Source organism: Falco biarmicus, chromosome 8, assembly GCF_023638135.1.
Source record: "Falco biarmicus isolate bFalBia1 chromosome 8, bFalBia1.pri, whole genome shotgun sequence".
In the NCBI taxonomy this organism is placed as follows: Eukaryota; Metazoa; Chordata; class Aves; order Falconiformes; family Falconidae; genus Falco; species Falco biarmicus.
The window spans coordinates 18,314,433-18,327,757 of NC_079295.1; the positions used below are offsets into that span (position 1 = coordinate 18,314,433).

A 13,325-nucleotide genomic window follows, 5' to 3' on the forward strand; every position below is an offset into this window, starting at 1 on the left:
TGTGGGTTGCTTTTTTAAAAGAAAAGGCAAGCAGCTGTAAAGTTCACTAGCTATTACCAGGTTATGAAGAGCTAAAAATGCAGCACCTTCCTTTGATCTCTAATTGGAATGTGATGATCTGATAGTCATGATTGCAACATGTAATGTTTCTTTGTTCGTATTTTCAATGTGTGAAAGTATACTTATTTTATATTTAGAGAAGGTTATCTGACCTTCCCTTATGGAAATCTCAGCATCATATTTTCTGATACTCTCTTTCATTAATGAAAATCAGAGGTAGATTGGCCTATTTTGTGCGTAATTAGTTATCGTTGGAAGAAGATTTATGAAAGTAATTTTTCTTAATCGATCCAATCATGCATATACGAGACAATTAAAATTATTCATGCTGCTTGGTCACTTCAAGGGCAGAGATAAGAGCTGAGTAAAACTCAGGGGACAGGTGAGTACACCCACGTTTGCTATCTGGACAGATATATGGGGAACAAAGTATCTTGTTATGTCACAGTTCCCTTTTTTATTTAATTGTTATTAAAAGTAATTTAATTGACATAAAAAATCAAGAAGTACAGCTCAGTGAACCAACAGATGTCATCGTATTCCACCCCAAAAAATGCAGGACGTTCTTCTTTGCTTGTAACCTTTACGCAGAAAATTGATAGATTTATGATCTTACTTGCCTAGAGGAATTTCTGTATGGTAGGTTATGGAAAGGTTTTGTTGTTTCTTTGCTTGAAAGCAAATTTCTATTATGAAAAATGGAGATTTCATTTTAACATCTGATAACGAGGATCTGCAGATCCAAATGTGTAAATGCACATATATGAGGAGAAATCCATAGCAGCAGCTAACGTGGAGAGAATTGTCTAAACATGGACTACACCTACTGGTGGTGTGCTCTTTGTTGATTATTTTTTCCAATAGCTGTACTCAGCTAATGTTGTTACTGCTAGCAAGAATGAAAACATTGAGTTTATCTCAGTTTGGAGACAAATCTGAAGATTGTAATCTCATGCATAAAACTACCTGAATCACCAAAACGTTGTATAAGGTTCCCCTGTGAAGCTTTGACTTCATGTCTGGCTCCAGTACATTCTGCAAAGGCTTTTTTCATAAATATAACCCCCATGTTTTATATTTATATACAATGAGTGCTAAGGCATTTAGACCTACATGGATTTAAGTTATTCAAAACTCTATGGGCAGATTAGTTTAAGATTGCCTCTCTGATAGCTACTCCTGGTGCAATCACGGTGCCAGTGAGCTTAGCAGTGATTTTGCCACTGTCTTAATTATGGTCAATGCTTCTCCTTTTGTGTATTTTCAGATGTCTGATCTCCTGTTTCTCCAGACAGATGACTTAGTTCCTTTTACTACTCTTGCATATATGGGCCAACCTCACAGGATTCCCACACTTTCATCCTATGTAAAAAAAGCCCCACACCTTGAAACCAAATGAGTTTCTGATATCCTGTCAATCTCATTCCATTGTTGGTCAGTCATAATCTTTCCTAAAACTATATGTATTCTTGTTAAAGTACGCATGCACCTACATGGATTACTTGGTATTAGTATTTCACATTTGGAAATGTTTCCTTCAAAATTGAAATGATTACTCTCATTAGCTAATATTCTAAATAACTTCTGCATTTGGGAACATTGTGTAAACAAAGCCATTTCTTTAAAAAAGGAGAAAAAAAAAAAAAAAAGCACACAGTGCTTTCATCTACATAGGCAAGGAACTTCACAAATGAAAAAGACTATTCCAGTACATTGGAAAGTGCAATGCTTTTGTTGACTGGTATACATAACATTTAGTGGTGTTTGGTGTTTTTATTGTGTTTTGTTTTGGTGGGTTTCTTTTGTTGGTGTGGTTTTGTGGTTTTTGTTTTGGTTTGGTTTTTGTTTGCTTTGTTTTGGTTTGTTGTTTTTTTTTTTTTTTTAAATTTCCAGGGTCTTTTTACAGTCCTTCACAAACATGGTGTAACAAGTCAGTAGCAGCCACTCTGGGACAATGCAATACTGATATTTGGTTGTTTTTCCATAAAAAAATATTTTTATAATTTCTCTTCTTTATAAGGCTGTAGTTGATTGTAGAGAAATCACTAAAGCCCAGACTTTTAACTGAAGTGCTGTATATTTCTTTAACTATGTGTCTACAGTCCCATTTTGCCCTAACTTGCTATTTATGGAATTAGACAGGGATGCTTCACTAGCAGTATTGTGAAGATGAATGCACTGAGGATTAGGGAAGGGCTTAGGCAGTATTCTCATGAGGAGACTGAAATGTCCCCAAGGTGAACCAATGTGGATCTGTGTTGTCATGCTGCCGCCTTCAGATCCTGATGATAAAAATATTGAGGTTTAAGATAGTAAAGCATCAGCCACTCAAATACAGTAATTATTGTAATGAAAAAAACCAAAACCAAACACCTGTCTGGTATTTAATGAGGTAATCTTATTGTGGATGCAGTAGAGAAATTACTTGTGGGCACCTCATCCTGCAGCTCAGTGTGTCAAACTCGGTAGCTTGGGCTGCTCAAATGCAAACGGCCTGAGGTAAGCTCAGCCTTAATTTCTGGCATCTAAGTATGTGTGTTTTAATACATGCAGGAAGAAAGGGTGTGAAAAATCATTTTTTCCTAGTGGGAATAATTTCTAGAAAGAAAAGCTTATTACTTCTTAATTTCTCTGCTGTATTTGCTCCTTCTCTCTCTAGTCTTATGTTACTGTCAGCTTGTTCCAGAGGTTTGGTGGAGCCCAGGGCAACGTATTTGTATACGAACTTTGAACTGGTGCTGCCACAACTGCCCTACCGCTGAAAATTCCCGCGGGCGGGCTCCCGGCTCTTGCAGGCGCGGGCGGGCTCCAGGCACTGGACACAGCCAGTTCCATCCAGCTTCACAACAGCCGCGCCGTAGGGCACAGCTGAGCCCCTCAGCAGAGCTGGTGTGGTGCCTCTGGTAAAACGCATTGAGGAAAAGGTAAAACACAGCGCAGACATGGGGAGGGGGAAGAATAGGAAACAATTCTGTGGTCAGTGAAGAAGGTGGGGGAGGGAGCTGCTTTAGGTGCTGGAACAGGTATTCTCCGGCAGCCCATGGAAGTTTTGGAAGAGAGCGCACCACAGCAGGCCTTTCCCTGCAGCCTGTGGAAAGGGCTGCGTCAGTGCGGGTATTTACACAGCAGCTCATGGAGGAGTCCACACTGGAGCAGTTGGGATAGCTCCCGAAGGAAGTGTGGCCAGAGAGAACCCATGCTGGAGCAGGGCATCCTGACAGAAACTACACCCCTGGGAGAGCCTGTGCTGGACTCGGGGAAAGGTGTGAGGAAGGAGTGACTAAGGGAAACTGTTAGTCAGTGAGGGAGAGTAGGTAGAGGAGGTGGGAATGAAGGAGTGAAACTGAGCCTGAAGAAAAGGGCTAGGTAAAAGGAAGGTGGCTTAGTTTTTGTCTTTATTTCTCCCCAAATGTATAATTGGCAATAAATTAATTTCATTTTCCCCAATTTGAGCCTGTTTCACCTGGGATGGTAACCGCTAAAGCAATCTCCTGGTCTTTGTCAACCCACAAGGTTTTTCATTTTTCCGTACCCTGTTCTGTGAAGAAGGAAGAGCGAAGAGGGTGGCTGGGTGGGTGGCTGGCAGCTGGCCAAGGCCAGCCCATCACAACAAGGCAAGCTAAGCTGTTGGCTTGCTGCCTCCTCCCACCTCCCATTTGTTGAAAAACATGCTTCTCCTGAATTGTCAGTCGGAAATGTGGGAAGGCAGTGGAAAACCATAAGCATAAAAACCACCTGGAGCATAATTAGTGCAAAATGAGCAGTTTAACAACCTGAGAAAAATATTGAAGAGCCTTGATTTCTGATATGGATTATTCATTGCAAGCAGAGCAGTTAATTGCTGTAAATGAATGATATAATCGTAATTTTTGAATAACAGGAGTGATTTTTAGATTTCAACCAAGCAAGGAAAACCACTGTCTCTTTGATACAGGTATATTAACCTTTCCCTTTCCCTATCGCTCCACCAAAATCACTGGAAGTAAGATTCTGTGGGTTTCTTTCTTAAAAAGCAGTTAAATATTCCCAGCTCTTGATTAAAAACTAAGTTAGCACAAATCACTCAGAGGTAGTAACTGTGGTGGAAGCTTACTTACTAAAGTCACTGTAGTAGAAGGAAACATTGCCAAGTGGTAAAGGGGTGAATACTATAACAGGGTTGAAGAATAACTACTTCTTCTGCCTAGCATTACAGAAATACTGGTTTGTTTGGCTAGGCAGATACACGATACAGATAACAGTCCTAAATTACACAGAAATTTTTCTTTCTCTTTTAGCACAGTTTTCATTGTCCATTTCATTAAATTGCATTTTGGTGGACCTATAATAAATGTTCTGTGAAGATATGCTTCCAGGAAAAATGTTTCAGTGAGTACGTACACATCTGGAATATGCTCAAGAAACAACAGCTTGGTAGTAAAATAATTTGTTTACTTCCCGAGTTCAATAGAACTCTTGAAATAATATGCCCAATTTTTTATTTGTAACTGAAAATGTTTCCAACATATTTTAAAGGCTCTTTCATTTTTTGAATTGCTTAAATGCATTGAAAATAGCTTCTCTGTGAGCAGATGAAACAAAAAATTCCGTAGTGTGCTATTAAAATCTGTACTATGTAGAGTATGAAGTAGTTCTTAGTATGCCATATATGATTTATGTACAGTAGTGATCTTCCAGACTGAAATGATTGGAGGAAGTCTCCTTCATACTAATAACTCATTCTGACTACTATTTTAAAATGCAAAGTTTCATTCAGGAATTCCTGCCGTGTGCTGTTTACAAAGTGAGAGGTACCTACTGTGAATCAAGCAGAAATAAATGCAACTTGTTTTGTGCAATTTAGAAGATATACCTGTATATGGCATATGTTTGCTGTACATACTTGCTAAAGTCTACTAATATGTAATAAAGCTTATTCCACATAATGTTATTTCAGTAGCTTAACTGGGTTTTTCAAGCCAGGGATGGAGAGGTTCCATTAGGTCATAACGCTCATTTAGTCTTTTTTGGTTTGTTTGGTTTTTTTTTGGCATTCTAGCAAAAGTACTCATTTTGATAGTCTTACTGTACGCAAAGGGATATTTTTTTATTCTAGGGAAAATGTGCAATATCTTTGTGTTATGGGTTATAAGATGTGTTTATTCTGTCTGTGACTGTTGTGAAATATAACTTGGTTGTCTGGGTTTTTTTACTGTGTTAATTTATGATTTGGTCATACTTGATGAATACATTTGTGTCTATTTTGTTATATATATTCCAGAACGTGTTTGTTTTGACCACAGTCCTTTCCTTCTGCATTTATTAGCATTCAAATAATACAAATGCAAACATTTGAATAAAAGAATGATCATTAGGCCTGAAAAATGAAAATGAAAATTATGGCTTCTTTGTAGAAAACTGTTTACAGTACAGCTGTCTTGTACATGTTTAAAGAATGGACAGTCGATTCAAATTTTTCACTGACTGATTTATTTTTATTATTTATTTAGGTAATATCTTGGTATAAGAAGAACATCAGAGATTATTTTCACAAGCAAAACTTAGGCTCATCTCTATTGGAAAATGAAGAGTTACTTCAAGAGCTTGAAGAAATGGAAATAAAATTGAAAGTAAGAAATAAGAATTGATTGGTGAAGCTGTTTTTAAAAATGAGTAGCAATATGCGAAATAGGGCATTTTATAAGCACATATAGGAGTATATACCTGGTATGTTCACATAGGATATATATTTCTGTATGTATAAATGATATTTTTTTCATTTTACTACTTTTGATGCAGGCCTCCATGTTTCTCTGGTTTTCTCATTTAAAACTTTAAAAACTATTTATAAGGTAAAAGAAGAGTAAACCTTGATGTTGTTCTGCTGGTTTTTCAATTTAGTGCTCAGAATAATCCTTGATGTTGTTTTGTTGGTTTTTCAATTTAGTGTTCAAGTTCCAGACTGGTAGTTTACATATTAAACCATGCTGCAAAAAATAGAGAAGCAATTTTATTAGAATATTTCCAAATTTTAATGTTTCTAAAGGATGAAAAGCCAGCCACTTCTACCATAATTTATTGTCACTGACATGTGTACATGATTGGAGGAGGTATCTGCCCATTTATTTCTTGAGAATAAAAGTAATTGAAAATATATTTTCATTGTGAATATCAGTTTCCACAGAATATGCTGTTATCTTCCCTCATAAAACCAAATGGGATTAAAGAAAATCTTGATATAAAAAAAATAATATTTATATGGTGTAAATTACATATATTTAGAACCTTTTTTTAGATACCTCAGTTGTGGTATCAACAGGTAAGTGCTTTTGCCTGGTCAGGATTATTGCTCTCTGTATCATTTTCAAGCAATTGCATTTGGATAACCCAGATGAAAAAGCAGGCCTTTTTCATCCAAAAAACATTCCAATAAAACAAATGCATTTTTAAAGGCTATTGTGCGATAGCGACTAATATGCGTGTGATTGTTCAGTTATAGTTCTTTGTAAGCTCTGTAGTTGAATGTCACGTTTGCCTGTTTGCATAATTTACAGCTTACTGCTTCAGGGTTGTCATGTAAGCAGAATACAGTAATATTTCTGATGCTGCTGCAAGCAGCATGTCAGAAAACATACTTTCTTCACCTCGGGATCATGGAATCACAGAATCATTTAGGTTGGGAAAGACCTTCAAGATCATCAAGTCTGACTGTTAAGCCAGGACTGCCAAGTCCATCACTAAACCATGTTGCTAAGTACCACATCTATGTGTTTTTTAAACACCTCCAGGGATGGTGATTCCACCACCTCCTTGGGCAGCCTGTTCCAGTGCTCGACCACCCTTTCAGTGAAGAAATTCTTCCTAACATCCAATCTAAACCTCCTCTGGTGCAACTTGAGGATGTTTCCTCTTGTCTTGTTGCTTGTCACCTGGGAGAAGAGACCGACCCTGACCTGCCTACAGCCACCTTGCTGGAAGTTGTAGAAAGTGATGAGGTGTCACGCCGCCCTCCCTGAGCCTCCTTTTCTCCAGACTAAACTTCAGTTCCCCCAGCCACTCCTCATAAGACTTGTGATCTAGATCCTTCACCAGCTTTGTTGCCTTTCTTTGGGTACACTCCAGCACCTCAATGTCTGTTTTGAAGTGAGGGACCCAAAACTGAACACGTCATTTGAGGTGCGGCCTCACCAGATGATGACTAGGAAAAATTAAATTCTGCTGCAAAGTCTGAACAGACCTTTGGCGCAGGAAAAGCAGGACAGTGCAAGAGTAAGATGGGGAGTGTTTCCAGAGAAATAAGGACCCACAAAAGTATTTGAGATGTCCTAAAGTATTGCTGAATTTTAGAACTAGCCAAACGATCATAATCTTCTCCACATTCCACGTTGAAAGGCTATTCTTGTAATTTGCTGTCTGAATTGGAAATGATGCTGCAAGTGCAGAAAGGAGAAAAGTATGCATTTTCATTTTGTATAATAAACTTTTTCATGGTTGAGCATCCATAAACTAATTTACAGCGATAATACTTATTACAGTTTCATCTAGCAATTCTTCTCCCATACGTTACGTAAAAGGTCATTCATATCATCTTACTGAATTGATTTTTTCTTCTTAAAGTCATTTAAAAGTTATTAGCATTAAAATTTTTGCTTACGTATCCATGTAAATTATGATTTAGAGCATCTTACCTTTAGCCTTCTGCGATTCTTACTAGCAGCATGGGTTTTTTTCAGGCTTGTGCTGGAGATTTTTGAAGGCAGAAAATGTTCAAGATTTACTTAAAGCCACAATAATTTTACTTCATCAGTTTTAATACTCTTGAAAAATACTTGATTGATTAAGGAACCTCGAAAGAGCTCATTTCCCTCGGCCAAATGGCATAGTGAAAGCAAGACTACTGAGAGGAGAAGTAAGGATAGTTACATGAGCTAAGGAGTCACATTGAGTATAGGCATGCACAATACAATGTGTCTTTAATAGGTCAGAGGAATTCACATGCATTTCTTGACAAAATGAATAGCCGAGGTATTAGCAGGCCTTGTGTTCCCTTCAGGACTGACTGACAGATTGTGTGCATTTAACATGTAGAAGGCTGAAGGACAGAAAAAACTGACAAAGATTTTTTCCACTGAATTTGTGTGTGCTGTTGATGGAAAGTGTAGGCTTTTTATGTGTAGAAACTTTTCCTTACAAATAGATAGCTGACATTAAAATTGTTGCTAGCTATTTTATAGAAAATTGAACCAAGTAATGATCAAAATGGGATAGCGAATGAGTCTAACTACATTTAATACCCTTAAAGAGAATGCAAGGTTGTAACATTCATGGAATATTTTAAAATATAAATTATTATAATGAATTGTTTTTTTGAGCTTGTGTGAAAAGTTAAGAAAAGAAACTTTCCTCAGTATGAATGAGGCAGAGTTTAACTTGTGCTTTAAGATCATGTGAAAGCTGCTGTTGGGCACCCTGTACCAAACAGATGTATGAGTGTTGTTACAGTGAAATTCTCTTACAGGAAATCATTTCAAAGTTGAGCTATTTTCTTAGAATTTAGCCTTGACTCCTATAATTATAATTTACACATTATGATGCACTAAAACAATTCAGAACACTTTTGGTTTTCTGTATCTGCTTCTTAGCTAACTATAGACAATTTCCTTTCCTGTTACATTTAAATATGCATCTTTCATTCTTGCATAAAATATTATTTTTAATTATTATACAAATAGCTTATGACAACAAAATGAGGATGCACGTATTCAGCTGCATTCTTTTGCCTCTTTTTGGTTAATTATTATTAGTCCAAGTTAAAAGCTCCCAGCTGCAGTGTTGTTTTCTAATTCTCATTAACATCTATATGTTTAAATTTAAGTGAAATTTTGGTTGGAATCTGACCATGGAATGCATTTGGTACCAGTCATTCCAGCTGCAAGTATTGGAAGGTGATGACACTGTGGTGCTGATACAACTGGATGTCAGGGTCTACACATTCATAAATAGCCAATTAAACTGTGTGTGTGGAGAGACATCCTTACTATTTTTTCCCAAGATAAATTCTTCAGGTAAAAAGGAACAAATATAGTGCAGCAGACTGTAATTACCCTCAAAATCCTCATTCTTTCTGATAATTACTTAGGACAGAGAAACAAAGACAGGATTTTATGAAAGGGGAATTGTGCATTAAGTAATACAGTGCAGGGTTTCAGTTAATTAAAAGTACAGGCTGAAGATTATTGCATCCACATCTCAGAAGTGGTCATTATTTTAATTTGTATGCAAAATAAAACAAAAATTCCAGAAAGATTTTGCTATAGCTGTTTATCAGTAATAGAAAAAATAAAAAATATTGGGAAAAATTGCTTTTATTGTGCTCCAGATTAATCTCTGTATTTCACTATTACACTGGAAGTGTCCAGTTCAGATCCTCAAGGAATACTTGTATGGGTTTGGGTGGTTTTTTTTTTCTTGCGTGCTTTCTTGGGAATTGGTGCAATGTCACTGTAGGATACTCTAAAACAACAGTATTTTTTACTAGCATACAGGGAAATAATAGTTCGCAGCATTTGGTCATTTGATCTTCAGGTGCTTCTTTGTGGAAGAGGTGAACTGGAGAAAAATCTCTGAGAAGGGTTTTCCTAAGGGCTCCCCTATGGAAGCAAAGGAGGGGTCAGTATGAGTGAGCCAGATTTTCATCTTTGTAGCAAATAGTGCAGATGTATTGAAGTATAACCAGAACACAGTTGTCAATGGAATCCTGGGGTTCTGACATATCTTTCTTTTTCAAAATGAAACAAAGCTAAACTTGTTGAAATATATGGAATTACCTTTCTTACCAAACTACTTAGAATCAGGTTGAAAAATGTTAACACTGTTGAATTATTTTATGCTGGCTTTTGGGGCTTTTTTCTTTTTTTTTTCCTTGTGTGTGTGTGTGTTTTAATTGGTAATAGTGTAATAAAAGTTAAAAGCAAAAGCAGATTTAATGTGAAAAAGCTGAAGGCGGCATTAATGCAGATCTATAGATTTTTCTAGCTGCTTAGGTGGCAGAAAGGTAAAGAATAGTCGCCCCAGTGGAAGAATGACTTACAAACTCAGCAGAATTGTCATAATTTTCCTTTCCCTATTATTAGATTTTCAAGATGAAGTATATGTTGCATTGCACAGAAATAGGATGCTGATCAAATAAGTCTGTAATCTGAGACATTTCTACTACTTCAGTGAAGGTGTTAGCCGTTCTTTTATGCTTCTTAGTGTGACATCTTTTTAAAATTTTTCTTCCTCAGAAAGCTTACTTAGTACCTAAATAAGCTTTAATTTTTTTTTAATCAGTTTTAATGTAATGAAAATTTGCTTGTCCCATTTATCATATAAAATTTGCATCTTTTTTCCCTCAACTTAGCTAAAATATTTGTCTCTGTTATAACTTGCAGCAGTTAGTACCACAGACTAATCCAAACAGAAAGGTTCATCACTTAATATACATTGGTAGTAATTTTTTAGAAGGTTAAAGGTATTTTTATATAATAAACAATATTGAGACTGCTGCATTGCTATGTATCAACATTACATCAGGTATCATATTCCTTATTCCCATGGGTTTGTTGATATTTTTAAATTACTTTTGTTACCCATGTCAATACTCTGTGTTTCAGTTTGAGTTCATATGCTGTGAAGCTGCAGGAATGAATCCAAAGTTCAAGGCAAGAACATACAGTCATGGTCTGAATGTATGTTTTCCGTTTTGATGTGTGTTTTTCACTGTCCTGTGAATAGTGCTGGAACTTTTTCCTGAACTGTTCAATTTAATCTAGAACGAAACAAGGAAATTAATCCTTTCCATTGGAATTGCCACATACCATTTCAGCTTGGTTATGTTGGGCAGTGGGTATGTTGGGAATTGTAGAAGGTGTCTCACTTGTTAGTTGTTCGTCCAGATCTAGTCCATACCAATAGGGAGGGAGAGATAACTGCATCTGGTGGAAGGGTTTTTATGAAACAAGTTGCTGATCTTTTTGAAAAAGTGTTTTTCCCGTACCATTTTTGTTGCAGTAGTAGACGATGCCAGAAAAGAAATGCAGTGAACTACACAGACCAAAATAGGTCTATTCCTGCTGATTGTACTTCACAGAAGGATAAAGCAGCATGGTGGGACACTGTGAGGGAATTAGAATTGTTGCTGGTTTTGTGAAAGATCTGAGAATAACCAGATTACTTCCTTTGGGAAAACTTCCAAAAGAGCATCTTCCATTAGCAGTAATTTCACTGAAAAGAAACAACAAATGTGAAGCTAATGTTGTTTAAGCATACTGAAAATAAAAGAACCTACCCTGTAGTCTTATTGCACCATATGAACACTTCAGAGTGTTTTAAGGGAAAAAAAAATCTGTTGTTTTAAAATATTTTTCTGATTTACCAGACATTTAGTAAAAATCTGTGGAAGGATATGCTAAATTAATTTCAGAAAGGTTCTTCTCTTATTCCTTCCATTACCAGAAAAATTGGAGGAAATATGCTACCTAAGACGTGGGAAATCGCAGTATAGTATCAGATGCTCCTTTTGTTTTGAAGAGCATAATGTGGCACAAATTTTAAGTGTTGACAGGCACAGCAGGGATAAAGTACACTATGCAATAGTTTTACTGATTTATAGTTTTTTCTATAAAAACACAGCAAAACCAAAGAAGCAACAAAACACCGAAGCAGTAGTTGCAAGACAGAAAGAGATGAAATGGTGGGTTTTTTCTTGATTCTTAAAGCTCTGTTCCATTTGGGATATCTTGTCTGATACACCTTTTGGTACCTCTTTAATAACCTAAAGATGGTGGGACTGAATAGCGTTTATAACAAGTAAAAAAGAATAAGGAGAAAAGTTTTGTCATGAAGGTTTTGTCTCTAAATTTGATAGATAAATTGGGTCAGTACACTAGAAGCACAAGTCAGTTCAGTATGAATAGTTGAAAAAAGAAACAGGAGTCAAATAGACAATCAGTTCTGATCAGCTAAATAGTCTTCTGAGTGGTGCAATGTAGACAAAATAGCTGTATGCAAACTTGTACGGATTCCATTCCAACTGAATCCATTTTAAAGCACCTTAATTTTTAAGCACCTAGCTCAATTAAGTGTCAGTAATGTTTCTGACTGTGGCTTGAAATTCTGAAGTGTGATGTTCCCTTTTAAAGCAGCTTTTCTACCTGTCACTGCCACTAGAGAAGCTCATGGTCAAAAAAGGCAGAGATGTGCTTTGCATGGACTTGTGTTTTTGTGTAGCAAATCAGGGAAGATGCACATTGGAGAGTGTGAAGGATGATAGCACACCTCACTGTAAGGGAGAGTAATTTGATTTAATTGATGTCCAGCTTTCAGCAGAATTTGTCTCACTGGAAGCCGGTATTATCTAGGCAATGTTTTAATTTGTTCCTGGTTAAATCGTTTGACTTAAGGGACTGTGTGTCATGGGAGTATGGTCTTACCCCGTAGAAGTTTCTTGTCTTTATCTTATCCAGAACACTTTTTCCCAGCAGACACACTCCTACTTCTGTCTCTGAAGCTGTGGAATGCCACTGCTGAAAACTCTGTCACTAAAAATGTAATTTGCTTAGAAATCCCTCCTAGTAGAAATACTGTTTTAAGTGATGATAAAACGATACATGTTTTCCAGTATTTACATTGTTATTGTGCAGGTATGTGAAATTTTTATGTGCAGTTGATTAAAATGGAATTTTTTCTGTTAGGAATGGAATTCCACTGTGGAGCAGCTGGAAGCTGAAGCACTTAACATCTTGCTTTCAGAAGACTATACAGAAAAAGAACATCTGAAGCTTTCAAATCAGAAAATCTGTCTGTTGCGTGAAGAAGCACGCTTCCATATGGAAGAAAGGAAAGCCCTGCTACAAGAGGCCAATGACTTTTTTCATACTGCTGGCAAGGTTGGTAAGAAGCCAAGTCTGTAATAATAACCTGATAATACAGCTGTGAGTGTGTTCTAGAGTGCTGATGTATGTGGGATTATGCAAACAGAGCTTGCTAAACAATTTGGAACAGAAAATTACAAATCTGATTACTCTTTAATATGACTTTTTGCCTCAAACTTCTATCCAAAATGGAAAATGCATTTAAAAAAACCATTTATTTTTAAAAAGTATATTGATAAGAGCACTCAGTTTCCAAACTAAGGTATTTGGGAAATACCCTGTTGAAAATTGTACTTCTAAGATCACGGGCTGTGTCATGATGGTGTAATGCTGCATGAAGACACAGGAGCTGCTCTAAAATACCCAAACTGT

General features: G+C 36.6%; 1 protein-coding gene across 2 annotated transcripts in view; it reads left to right on the plus strand.

Moving 5' to 3' along the window:
- Positions 1-13,325, plus strand: part of CCDC141 (coiled-coil domain containing 141) — a 97,724-nt gene that overhangs the window by 28,574 nt on the left and 55,825 nt on the right. For both annotated transcript variants that reach the window (XM_056349453.1, XM_056349452.1), the window contains exons 6-7: positions 5,550-5,669; positions 12,774-12,968. In XM_056349453.1, the coding sequence (XP_056205428.1) occupies positions 5,550-5,669; positions 12,774-12,968 (315 nt within the window). The remainder of the gene's footprint in view (positions 1-5,549; positions 5,670-12,773; positions 12,969-13,325) is intronic.